The 26819-nt window shown below is 44.2% G+C and overlaps 1 protein-coding gene across 8 annotated transcripts in view; it reads left to right on the top strand.

Moving 5' to 3' along the window:
* LOC128684243 (voltage-gated potassium channel subunit beta-1) overlaps positions 1–26819 on the top strand; it is a 621311-nt gene that overhangs the window by 278015 nt on the left and 316477 nt on the right. Inside the window, exon 1 of one of the 8 annotated variants that reach the window (XM_070093881.1) lies at positions 22032–23015. The exons of 6 other annotated variants lie outside the window; for them this stretch is intronic. In XM_070093881.1, the coding sequence (XP_069949982.1) occupies positions 22864–23015 (152 nt within the window). In that variant the 5' untranslated portion in view covers positions 22032–22863. Of the gene's footprint in view, positions 1–22031; positions 23016–26819 lie in introns of those variants that run through there. One more of the 8 variants, XM_070093860.1, reaches the window with a different exon arrangement.

Raw genomic sequence — 26819 nt, 5'->3', positions numbered from 1 at the left:
CAGTGACACTGGTCTGTAGTTTAGTGCTTCATGTGTGTGTGTGTGTGTGTGTGTGTGTGTGTGTGTGTGTGTGTGTGTGTGTGTGTGTGTGTGTGTGTGTGTGTGTGTGTGTGTATGTGTGTGCACTCGCCTCGGTATTTGTACTCGTTCGTTGTTGCAGGATTCGAGTCTCAGGTCCTTGCCTGGTTTCTCTCTTGGGTGGGTGAGACCTGTGAGATCTGTGATACCTCTTCTTGAAGCTATGTATGGATTACACTTCTTCCACTACACAGTCTAGGTGGTTTAACTTCCTGACCACTCTAAAGCTAAAAAAGTATTTCCTAACATCTGTGTTTTTAACTTCCAGCTGTGCCCTTGTGTACCTGATTGCAGCTTCTCATTCTTTCTATCCGTCCAGTTAATTATCCCGGGTATTTTATACGTCGTAATCATGTTACCTATAGTCCTTTTCTTCCCTAGTGTAGTCAAGTTTAATTCCTCTAGCTTATCCTCATAGTTCATAACCCTCAGCTCTGGGACTAGTTTTGTTGCAAACCTTTGCAATTGTATTATAGAGGTGTTGGCAAACTTCAGACTTCTACAACACAAGTGTCATCTAAGATTAGTTAAGTTATACCACGAATTAATGAAATATCCTGGACTTCACCTTACGAAACAAAGTAAATGTGATAATAATTATGGACAAGGTAGATTATAGTGGAAAAATGAACATGTTATTAGAAGACGGTGGAAGTTATGGAACAGATGTAGACCAAACATTACGTAAACTGTGCCAGGCGGAACATTGTCACACCCTGCGTCATTATTGTCACACCCTGCGTCATTATTGTCACACCCTGCGTCATTATTGTCACACCCTGCGTCATTATTGTCACACCCTGCGTCGTTATTGTCACACCTTGCGTCATTATTGTCACACCCTGCGTCATTATTGTCACACCCTGCGTCATTATTGTCACACCCTGCGTCATTATTGTCACACCCTGCGTCGTTATTGTCACACCTTGCGTCATTATTGTCACACCTTGCGTCATTATTGTCACACCCTGCGTCATTATTGTCACACCCTGCGTCATTATTGTCACACCCTGCGTCGTTATTGTCACACCTTGCGTCATTATTGTCACACCTTGCGTCATTATTGTCACACCTTGCGTCATTATTGTCACACCTTGCGTCATTATTGTCACACCCTGCGTCATTATTGTCACACCCTGCGTCATTATTGTCACACCCTGCGTCGTTATTTTCACACCTTGCGTCATTATTGTCACACCTTGCGTCATTATTGTCACACCCTGCGTCATTATTGTCACACCCTGCGTCATTATTGTCACACCCTGCGTCATTATTGTCACACCCTGCGTCATTATTGTCACACCCTGCGTCATTATTGTCACACCCTGCGTCATTATTGTCACACCCTGCGTCATTATTGTCACACCCTGCGTCATTATTGTCACACCCTGCGTCATTATTGTCACACCCTGCGTCGTTATTGTTACACCCTGCGTCATTATTGTCACACCTTGCGTCGTTATTGTCACACCCTGCGTCGTTATTGTCACACCCTGCGTCGTTATTGTCACACCCTGCGTCATTATTGTCACACCCTGCGTCATTATTGTCACACCTTGCGTCATTATTGTCACACCCTGCGTCATTATTGTCACACCTTGCGTCATTATTGTCACACCCTGCGTCATTATTGTCACACCCTGCGTCATTATTGTCACACCCTGCGTCATTATTGTCACACCCTGCGTCATTATTGTCACACCCTGCGTCATTATTGTCACACCCTGCGTCATTATTGTCACACCCTGCGTCATTATTGTCACCCTGCGTCATTATTGTCACACCCTGCGTCATTATTGTCACACCCTGCGTCATTATTGTCACACCCTGCGTCATTATTGTCACACCCTGCGTCATTATTATCACACCTTGCGTCATTATTGTCACACCCTGCGTCATTATTGTCACACCCTGCGTCATTATTGTCACACCTTGCACAATATTGCCACACCTTGCGTCAATATTGTCACACCCTGCGTCATTATTGTCACACCCTGCGTCATTGTCACACCCTGCGTCATTATTGTCACACCTTGCACAATATTGTCACACCCTGCGTCATTATTGTCACACCCTGCGTCATTATTGTCACACCCTGCGTCAATATTGTCACACCCTGCGTCATTATTGTCACACCCTGCGTCATTATTGTCACACCCTGCGTCATTATTGTCACACCCTGCGTCATTATTGTCACACCTTGCGTTATTATTGTCACACCTTGCACAATATTGCCACACCTTGCGTCATTATTGCCACACCTTGCGTCATTATTGCCACACCTTGCGTCATTATTGTCACACCCTGCGTCATTATTGTCACAACCTGCGTCATTATTGTCACACCCTGCGTCATTATTGTCACACCCTGCGTCATTATTGTCACACCTTGCGTTATTATTGTCACACCTTGCACAGTATTGCCACACCTTGCACAATATTGCCACACCTTGCGTCATTATTGCCACACCTTGCGTCATTATTGTCACACCCTGCGTCATTATTGTCACACCTTGCGTTATTATTGTCACACCTTGCACAGTATTGCCACACCTTGCACAATATTGCCACACCTTGCGTCATTATTGCCACACCTTGCGTCATTATTGTCACACCCTGCGTCATTATTGTCACACCTTGCGTTATTATTGTCACACCTTGCACAATATTGCCACACCTTGCACAATATTGCCACACCTTGCGTCATTATTGCCACACCTTGCGTCATTATTGTCACACCTTGCGTCATTATTGTCACACCTTGCACAATATTGCCACACCTTGCGTCATTATTGCCACACCCTGCATCATTATTGTCACACCTTGCGTCATTATTGTCACACCTTGCACAATATTGCCACACCTTGCGTCATTATTGTCACACCTTGCGTCATTATTGTCACACCTTGCACAATATTGCCACACCTTGCGTCATTATTGCCACACCTTGCGTCATTATTGTCACACCTTGCGTCATTATTGTCACACCTTGCACAATATTGCCACACCTTGCGTCATTATTGTCACACCTTGCGTCATTATTGTCACACCTTGCACAATATTGCCACACCTTGCGTCATTATTGTCACACCTTGCGTTATTATTGTCACACCTTGCACAATATTGCCACACCTTGCGTCATTATTGCCACACCTTGCACAATATTGCCACACCTTGCACAATATTGCCACACCTTGCACAATATTGCCACACCTTGCACAATATTGCCACACCTTGCGTCATTATTGTCACACCTTGCGTCATTATTGCCACACCTTGCGTCATTATTGCCACACCTTGCGTCATTATTGCCACACCTTGCGTCATTATTGCCACACCTTGCGTCATTATGTACTGGAGTGTGATCAAATTAATGAACTACGAGACAACTCACTCAGAAATGTTCAAGATACATCAGAGTATATATTCCACAGTGGTACATCACAGTGGTACATCACAGTGGTACATCACAGTGGTACATCACAGTGGTACATCACAGTGGTACATCACAGTGGTACATCACAGTGGTACATCACAGTGGTACATCACAGTGGTACATCACAGTGGTACATCACAGTGGTACATCACAGTGGTACATCACAGTGGTACATCACAGTGGTACATCACAGTGGTACATCACAGTGGTACATCACAGTGGTACATCACAGTGGTACATCACAGTGGTACATCACAGTGATACATCACAGTGGTACATCACAGTGGTACATCACAGTGGTACATCACAGTGGTACATCACAGTGGTACATCACAGTGGTACATCACAGTGATACATCACAGTGGTACATCACAGTGGTACATCACAGTGGTACATCACAACACATTGTGGACAAATACCCTGACTCTACCCACTGTAAATAACACAGTACCACTGGCACGGTTTTTCTCTTTGTGACTTAATTAATGTGAACATAAATAACTAATTACCTTTGTAACCAGATATATACATTGTGACTTGTTTATTACCAGTCTCCAGTCCCTGGACCCATTATGTACCTCTGTAATGTTGAGGTACAGTCCCTGGACCCATTATGTACCTCTGTAATGTTGAGGTACAGTCCCTGGACCCATTATGTACCTCTGTAATGTTGAGGTACAGTCCCTGGACCCATTATGTACCTCTGTAATGTTGAGGTACAGTCCCTGGACCCATTATGTACCTCTGTAATGTTGAGGTACAGTCCCTGGACCCATTATGTACCTCTGTAATGTTGAGGTACAGTCCCTGGACCCATTATGTTCCTCTGTAATGTTGAGGTACAGTCCCTGGACCCATTATGTACCTCTGTAATGTTGAGGTACAGTCCCTGGACCCATTATGTTCCTCTGTAATGTTGAGGTACAGTCCCTGGACCCATTATGTACCTCTGTGATGTTGAGGTACAGTCCCTGGACCCATTATGTTCCTCTGTAATGTTGAGGTACAGTCCCTGGACCCATTATGTATCTCTGTGATGTTGAGGTACAGTCCCTGGACCCATTATGTATCTCTGTAATGTTGAGGTACAGTCCCTGGACCCATTATGTATCTCTGTGATGTTGAGGTACAGTCCCTGGACCCATTATGTACCTCTGTAATGTTGAGGTACAGTCCCTGGACACATTATGTACCTCTGTAATGTTGAGGTACAATCCCTGGACCCATTATGTACCTCTGTAATGTTGAGGTACAGTCCCTGGACCCATTATGTACCTCTGTAATGTTGAGGTACAGTCCCTGGACCCATTATGTACCTCTGTAATGTTGAGGTACAGTCCTTGGGCCCATTATGTACCTCTATAATGTTGAGGTACAGTCCTAGGACCCATTATGTACCTCTATAATGTTGAGGTACAGTCCCTGGACCCATTATGTACCTCTGTAATGTTGAGGTACAGTCCCTGGACACATTATGTACCTCTGTAATGTTCAGATACAGTCCCTGGACACATTATGTACCTCTGTAATGTTGAGGTACAGTCCCTGGACCCATTATGTACCTCTGTAATGTTGAGGTACAGTCCTTGGACCCATTATGTACCTCTGTAATGTTGAGGTACAGTCCCTGGACACATTATGTACCTCTGTAATGTTGAGATACAGTCCCTGGACACATTATGTACCTCTGTAATGTTGAGGTACAGTCCCTGGACCCATTATGTACCTCTGTAATGTTGAGGTACAGTCCCTGGACCCATTATGTACCTCTGTAATGTTGAGGTACAGTCCCTGGACACATTATGTACCTCTGTAATGTTGAGGTACAGTCCTTGGACCCATTATGTACCTCTGTAATGTTGAGGTACAGTCCCTGGACCCATTATGTACCTCTGTAATGTTGAGGTACAGTCCTTGGACCCATTATGTACCTCTGTAATGTTGAGATACAGTCCCTGGACTCATTATGTACCTCTGTAATGTTGAGATACAGTCCCTGGACACATTATATACCTCTGTAATGTTGAGGTACAGTCCCTGGACCCATTATGTACCTCTGTAGTGTTGAGATACAGTCCCTGGACCCATTATGTACATCTGTAATGTTGAGATACAGTCCCTGGACACATTATGTACCTCTGTAATGTTGAGATACAGTCCCTGGACCCATTATTTACCTCTGTAATGTTGAGGTACAGTCCCTGGACCCATTATGCACCTCTGTAATGTTGAGATACAGTCCCTGGACACATTATGTGCCTCTGTAATGTTGAGGTACAGTATCTGGACCCATTATGTACCTCTGTAATGTTGAGGTACAGTCCCTGGACCCATTATGTACCTCTGTAATGTTGAGGTACAGTCCCTGGACACATTATGTACCTCTGTAATGTTGAGGTACAGTCCTTGGACCCATTATGTACCTCTGTAATGTTGAGGTACAGTCCCTGGACCCATTATGTACCTCTGTAATGTTGAGGTACAGTCCTTGGACCCATTATGTACCTCTGTATTATTATTATTATAATCAAAAAGAAGCGCTAAGCCACAAGGACTATACAGCGCTGCAGGGCAGGAAGGAAGTGAGGGCATCAGGTGGCAAAAGGGAGATGGATGAGCAACAGGTTACGGATAACAGCGGGGCAGTGGATGGTGAAAGGGTAAAGGGCAGCAAGAGACTGAACCAGAAAGGGCTGAGGGGAGTGCGAAAAGTATCATCAGAGTTTGTGGAGTAAATCGGTCGTTGTCAAGAAGTCAATGAGAGAGTCAGGATTAAAGGAGGGTCCATCAGCAAGAAGGGAAGGTAAAGAGAGAGTAGTAGAACGAAGACGACGTTGGAGGTAAATTCTGCGTGCTCGTTGATAGAGAGGGCAGTCTAACAGAATGTGGCTAATCGATACTGGAACTTGACACTGCTCACAGAGAGGAACAGGGTGCCTCTCCATGAGATACCCATGAGTAAGACGAGTGTGGCCAATGCGAAGGCGGGAGAGAGTGGTCTCCCAACTTCGGCACTGATGACAAGAAGACGGCCAGTAACCTATGCTCGGTTTAATAGAATGAAGTTTGTTACCGAGCAGAGTTGACCAACGTTGTTGCCAACGGGTGCGAAGGTGGGTAGCTATTGCAGCAAAATAGTCCAGAAATGGAACACCTCGATAGGAAATTGGTAGGTCATATACTGCTGACCGCGCAGCAGTGTCTGCCTGTTCATTGCCCTGTACGTCGACATGACCAGGGACCCAACAAAAAACAATATCTTTATGTTTGGTAGAGATACGGCGTAGCCAAAGTTGGATACGGAGAACTAGGGGATGAGATGTATCAAATTTTCGTATAGCCTGTAGAGCACTAAGGGAGTCTGAGACTACTACAAATGATGACACAGGCATAGATGCAATACGAATAAGTGCTGCAAGAATGGCATACAGTTCAGCAGTAAAAATGCTAGCTGAAGATAGTAAATGCCCTCGTACGACGCTGTCCGGAAACACTGCTGCGAATCCGACGCCGTCTGAAGACTTAGAGCCATCTGTGTACACAGCGGTGGCATGAGAATGGGAGTGGAAGTGATCAAGAAAAAGAGAGCGGGAAGCCACCGTAGGCAGTTGAGCTTTCGAGCAAGGGAGTGAGAAAGAACAGACCCGAACAGCTGGAACTTCCCAGGGGGGCAGGGAAAAGTGAGATGCTACATGAACATATAAAGGTGGTAACTGAAGGGAAGACAAGAGTGAATGTAGGCGAAGAGAAAAGGGACGGAGCAAACAGGGGCGGCGAACGAATAAAGAATGTCTACTAATATCGGTGACCATTCTATAAATGGAAGGATTGTGTAGATCGTGAGAGCGTACATAGTAACGAAGGCAATGGGCATCACGGCGATCAGACAAGGATGGAACATTTGCTTCTGTATAGAGGCTCTCAACAGGGGAAGAGCGAAAAGCACCAAGGCACAAACGTAAGCCTTGGTGATGGATAGAGTTAAGGCTAGAGAGAGTAGCAGGAGAGGCCGCGGAATAAATCTGGTCACCATAATCGAGTTTCGATAAAACGAGGGCTGAATGTAGGCGAAGCAGAGTTCGACGATCAGCTCCCCAGGAAAGATGAGCAAGGGTTTTAAGAAGGTTTAGCCGGCTGTGACAAGTTGCCTTCAGAGAGGTAATGTGAGGTTTCCAGGATAACCGACGGTCAAAGAGAAGGCCTAGAAACCTGACTGTATCACGTTCGGGGATACGGGAGCCATAGAGATACAAAGGATGATCGGAGATAACAGAGCGTCTAGTGAAAGTAATTTGGTGAGTTTTGGTACTTGAAAATTTAAACCCATGTGTGGTGGCCCAAGTGGAAACACGGTCGACCGCATGCTGGAGAGAAACTGCAATAAGGTGACAGTCAGTGCCTGCACAAGCAATAGCGAAGTCATCAACATAGAGTGATGACCAAATATTGGGTGGAAGAACAGAGGCCAAATCATTTATAGCAAGGAGAAAAAGTGTTGTGCTTAGAACACATCCCTGAGGGACACCTTCAGCTTGGACGAAGTCCGGGGAAAGAACATTATTGACTCGAACACGGAAATGTCTGTCAGTTAAAAAGTTCTTAAGGAAGGATGGTAGATTGCCTCGGAGGCCTAAGGAATGGGCCTGGGCCAAAATATTATACCTCCAAGTTGTGTCATATGCCTTCTCAAGGTCAAAAAATATGGCAATAACTGAGTGATTATTCGCAAAGGCATTACGAACATACGTATCCAAGCGTAGTAAGGGGTCTATGGTAGAACGACCCTTACGAAAGCCATATTGACTAGCGGAGAGACTGTTGTGAGTCTCTAAATACCACATTAAACGTCGATTTACGAGGCGTTCCATCACTTTGCAAACTGCACTTGTAAGAGCGATGGGGCGATAGTGGGAGGCATCATGTCCTGTAGTACCCGGTTTGCGGAAAGGGAGAACAATGGCAGATTTCCACAGCTGGGGAAGAACTCCTTGTGCCCAAATAAGATTGAAGAGGTGTAAGAGGACTACAAGGGCTGACCGATGTAAATGTTGTAACATACGAATATGAATGTCATCAGGCCCAGCTGCCGATGATCGGCAGGCTGAGAGCGTTGCCTCCAGTTCTTGAAGTGTAAAAGGCACATTATACTGTTCTTCTCCGAGAGAAGAAAAGTCCAAGGGTACTAACTCTCTGGCAGACTTTGAGGAAAGAAACGAGGGGCATAGATGGAGCCCTCGGGAAATACGGACCAGATGTGTGCCAAGTTCAATGGCAACGTCGAGAGGGTTTGCTATATCAACACCAGTGACCCGTAGAACAGGAGCCGGGTCAGGAGAGTATTTACCACTCAATTTCCTCACTTTTTTCCAGACTGCACTCATAGAAGAAGCAGAGGTGATGGTGGAAACATAGTCTCGCCAACAAGTGCGTTTAGCTTCACGGATGACACGGCGAGCGATCGCACGCTTCTGCTTAAAATCAACAAGTCTCTCAGCGGTTCTATTGTACCGGTACCTGCCCCATGCAGCACGTTTCAAACGTACTGCACGAGCACAAGCAGGAGACCACCAAGGCACGCACTTCTGAGAATGCCTGCCTGAGGTTTGGGGTATAGAATGAGAAGCTGCGGTATAAACTGATGTCGAGAAGATGTGTAGGAGCTCATCAATGGAGGATGAAGAAGGAACCTCACTAAAAGCAGTGAGGTGTGAGTAAAGATCCCAATTTGCCCGATCAAATTGCCAGCGAGGGTTACGGGAAGGTGGTGAATAGGAAGGAGAAGTAAGAATGATCGGAAAATGATCGCTGTCATGTAAGTCTGGTAGAACAGACCAGGTGAAGTCTAGTGCAGTGGAGGAAGAGCAGACTGATAGATCGATGCAAGAGAGAGTATGAGTACGAGGATCAAAATGGGTGGGAGTACCCGTATTTAAAACATGGAGGGGGTGAGAGGCAAGAAAAGCCTCCAACTGAATGCCACGTGAGTCACAATGAGACCCCCCCCCAGAGGAAATGGTGGGCATTAAAATCACCAAGTAACAGAAGTGGTGGTGGTAAGGATGAAACAAGAAAGGCAAAGTCTGGGATAGAAAATGCTCGAGAAGGAGAGAGATATAAAGAACATATTGTAAACCACTTATTCAAGTGGATACGGGCTGCAGTGTAATGCAGCGAGGTATGGACAAATAGTTGACAGTACGGAATATCATTGCGTAGAAGAAGGGCACTTTCATTAAAGGTCCCATCTGAGAAAGGATCCGAAGAATACAATAAATTATAGCCTGAGATAGGTTGGAAAACAGCCGAGTGTAATTTTGGTTCTTGTAAGCAAGCACCAACAGGGGAAAACCTGGAAAGCAACATCTGAAGCTCACCCCGATTACCCCTGAGGCCGCGGATATTCCACTGTAAATAGGCCATGATTGGCGATGAAGAAAATATCAGGAATCTGTAGGTAAAGGCACCTACGGACTAGAGGGGTTAGAAAAGTCAACGTGTGGTGGCATTGGAAGATGTTCAAGTAGCGAAGGAACGGAGCGTTGCGAAGAATGGGGTTGTGAAGATGGAGGAGAGGGAAGAGAAGGAACAGGAAGTGAATCAGTGTCCATTGAAGGTTTAGTCTCTGCAATATATTCTGAAATGGCTTCAAGTGTTTCTGAATTCAAAGATGTATGGGAAACCATATTGGAGATAGGAGGAGGAGGGTGAGTAAAGATTGGGACAGTAATGGACTGTACCAAAGTAGAGGGGGAGGGAAAAGTGTAAGGGACTGGAGATGAAGTGTGGGGGGGGACAGAAGAGGTAGAAACCTGGGAGGTGACAGAAGAGGGAGAAACTTGGGAGGGGACGGGGGTGGAAGGCATAGTACGAGGAGGAGGGTGAATCTCCACACTTGTAATAGAGCCAGAGAGAGGGGAAGAACTAGGTACAGAGACTGGAAAGGTAACGTGTGGAGGTGGAAGAAGGGAAGGAAGGGGCAAAGAAGATTTGAGCAATGTGGATTTTTTGGACTTCTGAGTAGAGGGGCGATTGGTATTAGGTGTCGTACGAGGTCTTGTCGATACTGGGGCTTGTGAGGAAGGACGCGAAGATGTGAGAACAGACTGAGTTGTAGTCGGGACGTCAGAGCCAAGGACAGCAAAAGGATTAGATGCCGTAGTGGCTATGGGAGGGGTAACAACAGAGGAGGCTGCAGAAGATGGGACCCCAGAAGTGGGGGGACGTTTGGAAACACGAGAATAAGAAACACGGGGTAGTCTCCCTTGGAGGCGGAGATGAGTAACTGCCATAGCATAAGGGAGACCTTCTGCCTCTTTGAGGCAACGGATTTCACGTTCATTTAAGTAGACCTGGCAACGGCGGGAGTACGAAGGGTGAGCTTCATTACAATTAAGGCAAGATGGAGGTTGACTGCAAGATGTATTAGAATGGTTGTCGGCACCACAGACTGGGCATTCGGCCATAGATCTGCAATATTTCGCTGGGTGACCAAAACGCCAGCAATTTCTACATTGTTGCGGTGTAGGTATCACCTTTCGAACTTGTAACCGATGTCCTGCGACATATACAGAGGACGGGAGTTCTCGGCTGTCAAAAGTTAAACGAGCCACATTGCAAGGGTAACGTCTCCGCCCCCGGGCAGGAAGGACATAAGTGTCTACTTTGAGGATTGGGAGATCCTGGAGTTCCAGCTGTTCAAAAATGTCATTGCCACATGACTGGAAATTCTGTTGGACTATGGTATGGGGCAGAATGACAGTACCACTACAAGAATTGAGAGAAAGATGTTTTTCAATAGTGATAGGAGTAGTATCGATATTCGAAAGGAGAGAAAGATCATGAGCTTGGGTAGCATTCTGGACAGTGACGATGCGTGTACCGCTCTTGAGAGCGTGAAATGAAATATCTCTGCCAACATGACGCAGGAGCGCTTTGGCAATACTATGGTCAGAAAGGTAGGCAGAAGAAGAAGTTGGTCTTAAAGTAAAGAATTTAGTCCATTGTGTGGTCCGAAACTGAGCGTGGAGAGGGAGTGCTTGACGTGTCGGTCGTTTCCGAGTAGAATGGGAAGGTAACGACGGAGCATCATCAGGAGATTGACGTTGGCGTTTAGGAGTAGGACCGGAGTTGGTCCGGCAGGAAATGGGTGGGCGATTCGAAAATTGCCGTACCTAGAGGGAGAAGCCGGAAGCATAGTCAAAGGAGAGCGGAGTTCAGACAAATCGAAGGAGTCAGTCGAAGCCCCGGTACCTGAAGCGGGTGAGGAAACAGCACCAGCAAGAGGTACAGGGACATCAGGAGTATGTACCTCTGTAATGTTGAGATACAGTCCCTGGACACATTATGTACCTCTGTAATGTTGAGATACAGTCCCTGGACACATTATATACCTCTGTAATGTTGAGGTACAGTCCCTGGACCCATTATGTACCTCTGTAGTGTTGAGATACAGTCCCTGGACCCATTATGTACCTTTGTAATGTTGAGATACAGTCCCTGGACACATTATGTACCTCTGTAATGTTGAGATACAGTCCCTGGACCCATTATGTACCTCTGTAATGTTGAGGTACAGTCCCTGGACCCATTATGCACCTCTGTAATGTTGAGGTACAGTCCCTGGACACATTATGTACCTCTGTAATGTTGAGGTACAGTCCCTGGACACATTATGTACCTCTGTAATGTTGAGGTACAGTCCCTGGACCCATTATGTACCTCTGTAGTGTTGAGATACAGTCCCTGGACACATTATGTACCTCTGTAATGTTGAGGTACAGTCCCTGGACACATTATGTACCTCTGTAATGTTGAGGTACAGTCCCTGGACACATTATGTACCTCTGTAATGTTCAGATACAGTCCCTGGACCCATTATGTACCTCTGTAATGTTGAGGTACAGTCCCTGGACCCATTATGTACCTCTGTAATGTCGAGATACAGTCCCTGGACCCATTATGTACCTCTGTAATGTTGAGATACAGTCCCTGGACACATTATGTACCTCTGTAATGTTGAGATACAGTCCCTGGACCCATTATGTACCTCTGTAATGTTGAGGTTCAGTCCCTGGATCCATTATGTACCTCTGTAATGTTGAGGTGCAGTCCCTGGACACATTATGTACCTCTGTAATGTTCAGATACAGTCCCTGGACCCATTATGTACCTCTGTAATGTTGAGATACAGTCCCTGGACCCATTATGTACCTCTGTAATGTTCAGATACAGTCCCTGGACCCATTATGTACCTCTGAAATGTTCAGATACAGTCCCTGGACCCATTATGTACCTCTGTAATGTTGAGATACAGTCCCTGGACCCATTATGTACCTCTGTAATGTTGAGATACAGTCATGGACCCATTATGTACCTCTGTAATGTTGAGTACAGTACATTAGTACCTCTGTAATGTTGGTACAGTCCCCCATTATGTACCTCTGTAATGTTGAGATACAGTTCCTACAGTACCTCTGTAATGTTGGAGTCCCTGGACACATTATGTACCTCTGTAATGTTGAGATACAGTCCCTGGACCCATTATGTACCTCTGTAATATTGAGGTACAGTCCCTGGACACATTATGTACCTCTGCAATGTTGAGATACAGTCCCTGGACCCATCATGTACCTCTGTAATGTTGAGGTACAGTCCCTGGACACATTATGTACCTCTGTAATGTTGAGATACAGTCCCTGGACCCATCATGTACCTCTGTAATGTTGAGATACAGTCCCTGGACCCATTATGTACCTCTGCAATGTTGAGATACAGCCCCTGGACACATTATTTACCTCTGCAATGTTCAGATACAGTCCCTGGACCCATCATGTACCTCTGTAATGTTGAGATACAGTCCCTGGACCCATTTTGTACCTCTGTAATGTTGAGATACAGTCCCTGGACACATTATGTACCTCTGCAATGTTGAGATACAGTCCCTGGACCCATCATGTACCTCTGTAATGTTGAGATACAGTCACTGGACCCATTATGTACCACTGTAATGTTGAGATACCGTCCCAGGACACATTATGTACCTCTGCAATGTTGAGATACAGTCCCTGGACCCATCATGTACCTCTGTAATGTTGAGATACAGTCCCTGGACCCATTATGTACCTCTGTAATGTTGAGATACAGTCCCTGGACCCATTATGCACCTCTGTAATGTTGAGATACAGTCCCTGGACCCATTATGTACCTCTGCAATGTTGAGATACAGCCCCTGGACACATTATTTACCTCTGCAATGTTCAGATACAGTCCCTGGACCCATCATGTACCTCTGTAATGTTGAGATACAGTCCCTGGACCCATTTTGTACCTCTGTAATGTTGAGATACAGTCCCTGGACACATTATGTACCTCTGCAATGTTGAGATACAGTCCCTGGACCCATCATGTACCTCTGTAATGTTGAGATACAGTCACTGGACCCATTATGTACCACTGTAATGTTGAGATACCGTCCCTGGACACATTATGTACCTCTGCAATGTTGAGATACAGTCCCTGGACTCATCATGTACCTCTGTAATGTTGAGATACAGTCCCTGGACCCATTATGTACCTCTGTAATGTTGAGATACAGTCCCTGGACCCATTATGTACCTCTGTAATGTTGCGATACGGTCCCTGAACCCATTATGTACCTCTGTAATGTTGAGATACGGTCCCTGGACCATTATGTACCTCTGTAATGTTGAGATACAGTCCCTGGACCCATCATGTACCTCTGTAATGTTGAGATACAGTCCTTGGACCCATTATGTACCTCTGTAATGTTGAGATACAATCCCTGGACCCATTATGTACCTCTGTAATGTTGAGATACAGTCCCTGGACCCATTATGCTCCTCTGTAATGTTGAGATATAGCCCCTGGACCCATTTTGTACCTCTGTAATGTTGAGATACAGTCCCTGGACACATTATGTACCTCTGCAATGTTGAGATACAGTCCCTGGACCCATCATGTACCTCTGTAATGTTGAGATACAGTCCCTGGACACATTATGTACCTCTGTAATGTTGACATACAGTCCCTGGACCCATCATGTACCACTGTAATGTTGAGATACAGTCCCTGGACCCATTATGTACCTCTGTAATGTTGAGATACAGTTCCTGGACCCATTATGTACCTCTGTAATGTTGAGATACAGTTCCTGGACCCATTATGTACCTCTGTAATGTTGAGATACAGTCCCTGGACCCATTGTGTACTTCTGTAATGTTGAGATACAGTCCCTGGACCCATTGTGTACCTCTGTAATGTTGAGATACAGCTCCTGGACCCATTGTGTACCTCTGTGTTCCATTATTCTGTTGTTCCACTGTTCCATCGTTCTATTATTCCAGTGTTCTATTATTCTGTTGTTCCATTGTTCTTTCGCTCTGTTGTTCTATTGTTCCATCGTTCTGTTATTCAGGTGGTCCATAATTCTGTTGCTCCATTGTTCCATCGTTCTGTTATTCCAGTGTTCCATCATTCTATTGTTCCATCGTTCTTTTGTTCAAATATTATATCGTTCTGTTGTAACATTGTTCCATCGTTCTGTTGTTCCATTGTTCCATCGTTCTGCTCCACTGATTCATAGTGGACCAAAAATCACGTGTTATTGGACCATGATGAACCACTACAGTTGTTAGTGAACCATGATGAACCACTACAGTTGTTAGTGAACCATGATGGACCACTACAGTTATTAGTGGACCGTGATGGACCACTACAGTTGTTAGTGAACCATGATGGACCACTACAGTTGTTAGTGGACCGTGATGGGCCACTACAGTTGTTAGTGGACCGTGATGGACCACTACAGTTGTTAGTGAACCATGATGGACCACTACAGTTGTTAGTGAACCATGATGGACCACTACAGTTGTTAGTGAACCATGATGGACCACTACAGTTGTTAGTGAACCATGATGGACCACTACAGTTGTTACTGAACCATGATGGACCACTACAGTTGTTAGTGAACCATGATGGACCACTACAGTTAGTGGACCGTGATGGACTACTACAGTTGTTAGTGGAACATGATGGACCATTACAGTTGTTAGTGAACCATGATGGACCACTACAGTTGTTAGTGGACCGTGATGGACCACTACAGTTGTTAGTGGACCGTGATGGACCACTACAGTTGTTATTGAACCATGATGGACCACTACAGTTAGTGGACCGTGATGGACTACTACAGTTGTTAGTGGAACATGATGGACCATTACAGTTGTTAGTGAACCATGATGGACCACTACAGTTAGTGGACCGTGATGGACTACTACAGTTGTTAGTGGACCGTGATGGACCATTACAGTTGTTAGTGAACCATGATGGACCACTACAGTTGTTAGTGAACCATGATGGACCACTACAGTTGTTAGTGGACCGTGATGGACCACTAAAGTTGTTAGTGGAACATGATGGACCATTACAGTTGTTAGTGAACCATGATGGACCACTACAGTTGTTAGTGGACCGTGATGGACCACTAAAGTTGTTAGTGGAACATGATGGACCATTACAGTTGTTAGTGAACCATGATGCACCACTACAGTTGTTAGTGGACCGTGATGGACCACTAAAGTTGTTCGTGGACCGTAATGGACCACTACAGTTGTTAGTGGACCGTGATGGACCACTAAAGTTGTTAGTGGAACATGATGGACCACTACAGTTGTTAGTGGAACATGATGGACCATTACAGTTGTTAGTGAACCATGATGGACCACTACAGTTGTTAGTGGACCGTGATGGACCACTAAAGTTGTTAGTGGAACATGATGGACCATTACAGTTGTTATTGAACCATGATGGACCACTACAGTTGTTAGTGGACCATGATGGACCACTACAGTTGTTCGTGGACCGTAATGGACCACTACAGTTGTTAGTGGACCGTGATGGACCACTAAAGTTGTTAGTGGAACATGATGGACCACTAAAGTTGTTAGTGGACCGTGATGGACCACTACAGTTGTTAGTGGAACATGATGGACCACTACAGTTGCTAGTGGACCATGGTGGACCACTACAGCTGTTAGTGGACCGCGATGGACCACTATAGTTGTTAGTGGACAATGGTGGACCGCTGTAGTTGCTAGTGGACCACGGTGGACCAATGCAGTTGTTAGTGGACCGTGATGAACCACTATAGTTGTTAGTGGACCATGGTATACTATTACAGTTGTTAGTGGACCATGGTAGACCGCTATATTTGTTAGTGGACCATGCTGGACCACTACAGTTGTTAGTGGACCATGGTGGACCACTATATTTGTTAGTGGACCATGGTGGACCACTACAGTTTTTAGTGGACCATGGTGGACCACTATATTTGTTAGTGGACCATGATGGACCACTACAGTTTTTAGTGGACCATGGTGGACCACTATATTTGTTAGTGGACCATGATGGACCACTAGATTTGTTAGTGGACCATGATGGACCACTATATTTGTTAGTGGACCATGATGGACCACTATATTTGTTAGTGGACCATGGTGGACCACTATATTTGTTAGTGGACCATGATGGACCACTATATTTGTTAGTGGACCATAGTGGACCACTATATTTGTTAGTGGACCATGATGGACCACTGTATTTGTTAGTGGACCGTGATGGACCACTATATTTGTTAGTTGACCATGATGGACCACTACAGTTTTTAGTGGACCATCGTGGACCACTATATTTGTTAGTGGACCATGGTGGACCACTACAGTTTTTAGTGGACCATGGTGGACCACTGTAGTCACTCGTTAAGTCACGATGGTGCTGAGCTTTTGATCCGAGAATCTGGAGCTCTCTGTCACCTTGGATCAAACTCGACTCTTACTTTAGTCTCTCCTCTTAAGTCCTCGTTTTCTTTTATTCTTTTTTATTTCCCATTTTCTAGCAACATTGAATTCTCTCCGTTTTCTGTGAAAGTTTGTACACAGTTGTTGCTGCATTGCAGCTGCAATGTGGCAATGGAGCCAGGCTCCAACCACTCTAATTTCCCTTAATTTTCGTACATTTAGTAGGTCTAAAATAGGCCTGAATCTCTCTCTGAAGGTTGGTCGTACGTGAGGCAGACGAGTGCGGAACAACTGTCTTACTCATGTGTGTGTTAATTGGTGGCTGCTGGAGGGTATATAAGTGTGTTAGCTCCTGCCAGGGGACATTTACTTTGTCTTTTGGCAACGGATCATTCCCACTGTTCGTTCTGGAATCCTGGAATACACTGGAATCAATACTGGAATCCTGGCGCCATCTGCACCCGCCTGCTGCCAGACGCGCGATCCCTCCCCCTTGCTAGCCACTCTCTCCCCGGACACGGGAACAAATCGCCATCGCATCTACTTCCTAGCGCCCCTGAAAGCTATCTTTCCTAACTTTATATCTGTGAGGATATCTAGAAAGCTTTTTCATTCTTAGTGTTGGGTAGACGGCATGCGGCACGATATGTTTTCCCTGGAGGGGGTCGAGAGAGTGAAGTTGAGTCAGTGAAGCTCTGGCGAGCGAGCAGGCAGGAGGGACGCAGGCGCCTCCCGTGCCATGCAACCCTTACTCCAGGTGACCACTTATCCTAGCTATCCTAGCCTATCTATCCCTCCAGCACTCCTATCTCACGCCAGGAAGGAATTATTTTGAGTGTCCTGTGATAATTTCTCGACAGAAAGTGATAATTGCATCAATTATCCTCGTGTTATACCAGAAACGAAGTGATTATTATTATTTCAAGCTGAAAGTGATTATAATTCCTGAATTATCCAAGGTTGTCCTATCCTATAAGTATCCCTTGGGTTATCCTACAAGTATCCCTTGGGTTATCCTACAAGTATCCCTTGGGTTATCCTACAAGTATCCCTTGGGTTATCCTACAAGTATCCCTTGGGTTATCCTACAAGTATCCCTTGGGTTATCCTACAAGTATCTCTTGGGTTATCCTACAAGTATCCCTTGGGTTATCCTACAAGTATCCCTTGGGTTATCCTACAAGTATCCCTTGGGTTATCCTACAAGTATCTCTTGGGTTATCCTACAAGTATCCCTTGGGTTATCCTACAAGTATCCCTTGGGTTATCCTACAAGTATCTCTTGGGTTATCCTACAAGTATCCCTTGGGTTATCCTACAAGTATCTCTTGGGATACCTATCCTTTGACATACGTATACTTCAAGTATTCCTTGGGATATTTATCTTTCAAATATTCCTTGGGATACCTATCCTACAAGTATCCTCTGGGATACCTATCCTAAAAGTATCCCCTGGAATACCTATCCTACAAGTATCCCCTGGAATACCTATCCTAAAAGTATCCCCTGGAATACCTATCCTACAAGTATCCCCTGGAATACCTATCCTACAAGTATCCCCTGGGATACCTATCCTACAAGTATACCCTGGGATACCTATCCTACAAGTATCCCCTGGAATACCTATCCTACAAGTATCCCCTGGGATACCTATCCCACAAGTATACCCTGGGATACCTATCCTACAAGTATCCCCTGGGATACCTATCCTACAAGTATCCCCTGGGATACCTATCAATCCTACCAGGATTAATTCACCTCAATAATTCAAAATGAATTATTTTAGGCCTTTCTAATAATTAGATAATCCCATGATTATCAAAGTAATCCTCTCCTATCAGTATGTCATGGCTCCATATATAGAGTTATAATTCCACTTGTGATAATTCTGAGGCTACCAGTGATAATTCTGTAAAATAATCAAATATCCCATCCTATCCTTGCCTATCCTTACTTATCCTCCCAGGATTACTTTTACGTCATTTACAAAGAACAATTATCAAAACCGTACTGCGCTGTATAACCCTTGCGGTTTAGCGCTTCTTTTGATTATAATATCAAAACCGTACCGATAATTATATTACTAATTATAATTATATTTATACTCCCCATGATTATTATATTTATATTAATTACATTAATAATTATGGTTCTGGTAAGTGTTTACGCCAGTTACATTAATTATTATATTAATTAACGTTGATAATCGCTGTAGGCTTTTTGCGATTATTTAAATTTTAGAATTGTAGGGGTCAGGGTCGCTAGAGGCGACGTTACTGTGCTCAGCAACCAGAAACTAGACCTTAACGACCACTGTTTCCAGCCAGTTAATATTTCCACCCTAGTATGGTAGGTGTCCCCCTTCCCTGAGTCATGGTAGTGGTCCCTGAGCCATGTTAATGTTTCCTTAGTCATTGTATGGTCCTTGAGTCGCGGTAGTGGTCCCTGAGTCTTGGTAGTGATGGACCCGAGTGATGGTAGTGGTCCCTGAGTCATGGTAGTGATGGACCTGAGTGATGGTAGTGGTCCCTGAGCCATGGTAATGATTCCTTAGTTATTGTATGGTCCTTGAGTCACGGTAGTGGTCTCTGAGTCATGGTAGTGATGGACCTGAGTCATGGTAGTGGTCCCTGAGTCATGGTAGTGGTCCCTGAGCCATGGTAATGATTCCTTAGTCATTGTATGGTCCTTGAGTCGCGGTAGTGGTCCCTGAGTCTTGGTAGTGATGGACCCGAGTGATGGTAGTGGTCCCTGAGTCATGGTAGTGATGGACCTGAGTGATGGTAGTGGTCCCTGAGCCATGGTAATGATTCTTTAGTCATTGTATGGTCCTTGAGTCACGGTAGTGGTCCCTGAGTCATGGTAGTGATGGACCTGAGTCATGGTAGTGGTCCCAGAGTCATGGTAGTGGTCCCTAAGTTATGGTAGTGGTCCTTGAGTCATGGTAGTGGTCCCTGAGTCAAGGTAGTGATGGACCTGAGTGATGGTAGTGGTCCCTAAGTCATGGTAGTGGTGGTCCAGGGTCATGGTAGTGGTGGTCCTGAATCATAGTTGTGGCCTTGAGTCATGGTAGTGGTCCCTGAATCATGGTAGTTGTGGCCCTGAGTCATAGTACTGGTCCATGAGGCATGGTAGTGGTGGTCAAGGTAGTGGTAGCCCTGAGTCATGGTAGTGTTTCCTCATTCATGGTAGTGGCCCTGAGTCATGGCAGTGGTTCCTGAGTCATGGTAGTGGTAGCCCTGAGTCATGATAGTGGTCCCTGCGTCATGGTAGTGTTCCCTGAGTCATAATAGTGGCCATGAGTCATGGTAGTGGTGGCCCTGTGTCATTGTAGTGGTCATGAGCCATGGTAGTGGCCCTGAGTCATGGTAGTGGTCCTTGAGTCATGATTGTGATCCTGAACCATGGTATTGGTCATAAATCATAGTTTAGGACGTGGTAATGGTCGTAAAGCATGGTGTTAGGTCATGGTATTGGTCATAAGTCATGGTTTAGGTCATGGTATTGGTCATAAGTTGTGGTTTAGGTCATGGTATTGGTCATAAGTCATGGTATTGGTTATAAGTCATGGTTTAGGTCATGGTATTGGTCATAAGTCATGGTTTAGGTCATGGTATTGGTCATAAGTTGTGGTTTAGGTCATGGTATTGGTCATAAGTCATGGTATTGGTTATAAGTCATGGTTTAGGTCATGGTATTGGTCATAAGTCATGGTTTAAGTCATGGTATTGGTCATAAGTCATGGTTTAGGTCATGGTATTGGTCATAAGTCATGGTATTGGTCATAAGTCATGGTTTAAGTCATGGTATTGGTCATAAGTCATGGTTTAGGTCATGGTATTGGTCATAAGTCATGGTTTAGGTCATGGTATTGGTCATAAGTTTTACCAAAAATATTTTTACCAAAAATATATTCTCATTAACAGTCTCAGTGTCTTACTCAAATATTGCCCTTATCTTACCCTTATCTTCCCCTAGCATTGCCCTTATCTTACCCTAATATTCCCCTTATCTTACCCTGATATTCCCCTTATCTTACCCTAATATTCCCCTTATCTTTCCCTAATATTCCCCTTATCTTACCCTAATATTGCCCTTTAATACTGCCCTAAACTTATATCTGCCCTCGTTTCCCTTCCTGCACCCCCCTGGTCTGCCCCAGTTATCTGCCCTGCTCTTCCCTCTAAGACAACCACCTCCGTAACACTAAGTTATCTAATTCAAGGATCGTGTGTAATCCCTGATCTATGACTAGCTATAATCCCTAATCGTTCTCTGTGTAAGGTTGTATCCCAGATGTTTAATCCAAGGTCTAAACGTCTAGTACCTTCCTGGTTTACGGCACCAATCCCTGATTGTAGCCCTTGTCCTAATCGTTGGTTGACCTTACGACACTTGGTGTAACCGCTGATCATGTGTCCCTGAAGGCTAATAGCCTAGTCCCTGAACCATGTGATTCACTAATTGACGGCCATCGATTCCACTTGGGATAGATTTATTGATCACTTAAAGTAGGTTTAATGATCCTCTGGCCTTTTGGTCCCTTACCCTTTAGCCTTTGACCCTTTCCTCTCCCCCCCTTTTTTTTTTCTCCGCCTTGGATTTAGTCTTGATCCTGTGGTCCTGTGAGGGAAGAGTCACAGAATTGCTCGCCAGAGTTTTGCGTGTAGCGTTTGTGTGTGTGTGTGTGTCTTTCCAGCCGTGCTCTACAAGTAGACTACAGATTAGACTACAGTGTGTAGACCCAGCGGTGTGTAGACTGGTGTAGTGTGCATGTAGACGTGGTGTAGTACTGTGTATCTCTGTGTATCAGGCTTTACTCTAGGCCATCTATGTCCGTGTGCAGAAGACTTTAGCAAGATGTAGTATGCTGCTACCGCTGCTGTTGCTAGCTAAGCAATCCTCTCACTCTCTCCTGATTAATATATGTGTAATATATATATATAGAATCACCCCTAGAACACACACACTTATTCCTGTTCCGGCTCCGCTCAAAACCACAAGAAGTTAATGTTTATTTTTAACACCCTCCATAATAACTGTCCAATTCTACCTTTCAAAACACCCGGAAATAAAATTCTCAAAGAGATAGCAGAACAATTGTAGAATATAGAAATGGGCTATGAATGCATCACTCTAGATAGCCGTTATAGAGAACAGTTACCTGGAGATAGCAGAGGTCTATGAACATAAAACACTTCTCCCAGAACGAATACGCTGAAGTTGAAGAACAACCAGTTACTCTTTTCTTCAGCAAACTGTTTCAAGAAATGTTTCTTAAGAGGCATCAATAATTCCAGCACATCTTAGAGGTAGAGCCAGTAGGCCTACTATAGTTCTCCTGTGCTCTTCATTCAGGAGAAGAACTTTGCTAAGGATTTATAACTAAAGAAGAGGATCGTTGCAGAATCTTGAACGTGATTATACCATCCACAATCCGCTCGCCTACCAGCATTTAACATCTCTCAGCTACTACCAGTATCTGGAACTTGCAGAACACCCACTTCCCTAGCCTCAACCACCGAAATTGACCACCATGGACAACGTTACCGTCAATTCCTACGTGGAAAATGAAACGAAGAGCACTTTACTGGACACCGCCACCAGTGAACTTGACGTCCAGGTGACCGGCATCGTTTTAGACCCGCTGGGCTCCACAAACGAACCTGAAACCACCTCCATATACCGGTAGGCTCCTCTCCAGCTCCTCTTCCTTCTCGTTTCTCCCTCACTTCCTCTCTTTTTATTCCCTGTTCCTCTATCCCATCAGCACTTCACACAGCTTCTGGCTGCTATGTACCACCGTATGCTACCACCTCTGCTTTAGTTATTAAGTGTTCAAGCCTGTGTTCTGCTTTACAATAACCTTGTCCCATTTTGTACTACCAATATTCCTGTAGGCTTCTAATGGTATGGTTACATTATACATTTAGACACCTACCCTCCTCAATAGGCACCTTCACCTATTGCCTCCTTCGCCTTTGCCACCAATCATTGATGATGAAGGGCTTTTGATTTAAGAGATTGATGCTATGCTTAATTTTCTTGGATCATAAATTTCCGAAGTTACGCTCTCAGTACTTCTCTCTCTCACACGGAGAAAGCAGTATACACCAAGAGTTGTATATTTCTCATTGTATATATACAGAGAGGGATACACATCACTATATAAATATATATCTGTATATACATTAAGAGGTGTGTATCCCTGTGTATATCCACCGAGATGTTTATATCTCTTACACAGAGTTTGACTTAATCCTTGTATTAAGTATTTAAAGTATTTCAGTACCTTACCAGCAGTAGCCACACCCCGGTATATATCCGTAGTTGTCTTCCTGCAGTATACCTGACGCATGCCTGGGTATACTCTGCAGTATACCTGATGCATGCCTGAGTATACTCTCTCTTTCTCTTGTAGTTACCAGCTTGTGCTCTCAGAATGACCCCCATCGGTTTTAAGCCTAATGCAATTTTCCAATAGGCATTTTTGGGGATAAATGTCGCTTGCATGTTTTTTTTTTTGTAGGCATGATGGTCTTCGATTAGGCCTATTTTTTCCCGTCGTTTGAGGCGCTTATAATGAATAATTTTCATGTTTTCTGGAGGCCGTGCCAAGACTGGCGAACCACAAGAATTTTTGTCGAACGAAAATCTTGGAAAAATCTGTTTGAATTATTTATACAAATCCCTTTTTGAATTGTGTTTACGTTTGTAGTTACATACTGTGTAGAAATTTTTATAGAACCGGTTTTTTTTTTGGTTCTGGTTAATGACGTAGGTGTTTAGAAGGGTGAATATTGTGTTACACAATACCAGTAGGTCGTCTTTAGTATATTTCATCCTCTCCCTCCCTACCTACCTCCCTCCCTGCCTCCCTCTCTACCTCCCTCTCTACCTACCTACCTCCCTGCCTCCCTCTCTACCTCCCTCTCTCCCTCTCTACCTACCTCCCTCCCTGCCTCCCTCTCTACCACTCTCCCTCTCTCCCTCCCTGCCTGACTCCCTTCCTCCCTGCCTGCCTGACCCCCCCTGATCCCCTCTCCCTTCCAACTAGTCTCTCTTCTCCCTACCAGAGAGCATCCTCTCCCTACCTCCCCCCTCGCCCTCATTCACCCTCCCCCTCCACATATTCCTCATCCTCCTGTTCCTATCCTCTGGAGAGGAAGGGGATAGACTGTTGGCTGCTAGATACGCACATCTGCAGTAAGCACCACAGCCTTGGTCATCATGCAGTTCACAAGCAATTCCCATTGTTCGCAGATCACTGTACAATTCAACAATAATTCATATAAATCCCTTTCACTTTTAAAGTTTATGCAGCTGAATTTATTGTTATATATTTTTACAAGACTCCCACAATTCTCCAACTCATAAAAATGCATCACAATTCACATAAAACTCCCACAATTCACACAGAACTCTCACAATTCACACAAAACTCCCACAATTCACACAAAACTCCCACAATTCACACAGAACTCTCACAATTCACACAAAACTCCCACAATTCACACAGAACTCTCACAATTCACACAAAACTCCCACAATTCACACAAAACTCCCACAATTCACACAGAACTCTCACAATTCACACAAAACTCCCACAATTCACACAAAACTCCCACAATTCACACAGAACTCTCACAATTCACACAAAACTCCCACAATTCACACAGAACTCTCACAATTCACACAAAACTCCCACAATTCACACAAAACTCCCACAATTCACACAGAACTCTCACAATTCACACAAAACTCCCACAATTCACACAAAACTCCCACAATTCACACAAAACTCCCACAATTCACATAAAACTCCCACAATCCACACAAAACTCCCACAATTCACACAAAACTCCCACAATTCACACAAAACTCCCACAATTCACACAAAACTCCCACAATTCACACAAAACTCCCACAATTCACACAAAACTCCCACAATTCACACAAAACTCCCAGAGTTCACACAAAACTTCCACAATTCACACAAAACTCCCACAATTCACACAAAACTCCCACAATTCACACAAAACTCCCACAATTCACACAAAACTCCCACAATTCACATAAAACTCCCACAATTCACACAAAACTCCCACAATTCACATAAAACTCCCACAATTCACACAAAACTCCCACAATTCACACAAAACTCCCACAATTCACACAAAACTCCCACAATTCACACAAAACTCCCACAATTCACATAAAACTCCCACAATTCACACAAAACTCCCACAATTCACACAAAACTCCCACAATTCACATAAAACTCCCACAATTCACATAAAACTCCCACAATTCACACAAAACTCCCACAATTCACACAAAACTCCCACAATTCACACAAAACTCCCACAATTCACACAAAACTCCCACAATTCACACAAAACTCCCACAATTCACACAAAACTCCCACAATTCACACAAAACTCCCATAATTCACACAAAACTCCCACAATTCACACAAAACTCCCACAATTCACACAAAACTCCCACAATTCACACAAAACTCCCACAATTCACACAAAACTCAAGGTTCCAGGAGAATCATCATAAAAATTACTAAGTAACAATATAACTCAGAATTTTGAAACAATTCTCACAATTCTGAAATTGTGTAAAATTTCTCACAATTGTGACGGATCATACACAATTTCAACATAATTCAATCCAGACTCACACAATTCTACAATAATTGACACAATTCTCTTTAAATTCTTACGTAGCAGAATTTGTCTAAAATAATATGTGATAACTTAAGTTAGGTGAGGTTACTAAGTTTGGTGAGGTTACTAAGTTAGGAGGTTACTAAGTTAAGTGAGGTTACTAAGTTAGGTGAAGTTACTAAGTTAAGTGAGGTTACTAAGTTAGGTGAGGTTACTAAGTTAGGTGAGGTTACTAAGTTAGGTGAGTTTGGTTAGGTGAAATTACTAAGTTAGATGAGCTAAGTTTGGTTAAGTGAGCTAAGTTTCGTTAGGTGAGGCTACTAAGTTAGGTGAGTTTGGTTAGGTGAGATTACTAAGTTACGTGAGGTTACTAAGATGGATGAGCTTACTAAGCTAAGTGAGGTTACTAAGTTGGATGAGCTTACTAAGTTAGGTAAGGTTATTAAGTTAGGTGAGCTTACTAAGTTTGTTTAGGTGAGGTTATTAAGCTAGGTGAGGTTACTAAGATGGGTGAGCTTACTAAGCTTGGTAAGGTGAGGTTACTAAGGTAAGGTTACTAAGTTAGGTGAGATTACTAAGTTTGGTTAGGTTACTAAGTTAGATTAGGTGAGGTTATTAAGTTAGGTGAGATTACTAAGTTAGGCTAGGTTACCAAGTTAGGTTGCTAAGTTTGGTTAGGTGAGGTTATTACTAAGTCTGGTTAGGCGAGCGTACTAGGTTAGGTCAATTGATGTTTCTAAATTAGGTTGGGTTTTTAAGTTAGGTTAGCTAAGGTTTCTAAATTAAGTTTTTAAGTCATGTTAGGTTTCTAAGC

The sequence above is a fragment of the Cherax quadricarinatus genome, chromosome 4 (genome assembly GCF_038502225.1).
Source record: "Cherax quadricarinatus isolate ZL_2023a chromosome 4, ASM3850222v1, whole genome shotgun sequence".
In the NCBI taxonomy this organism is placed as follows: Eukaryota; Metazoa; Arthropoda; class Malacostraca; order Decapoda; family Parastacidae; genus Cherax; species Cherax quadricarinatus.
Note: the sequence above shows the minus strand (reverse complement) of the source record. Positions and strands in the feature narration are given on the sequence as shown.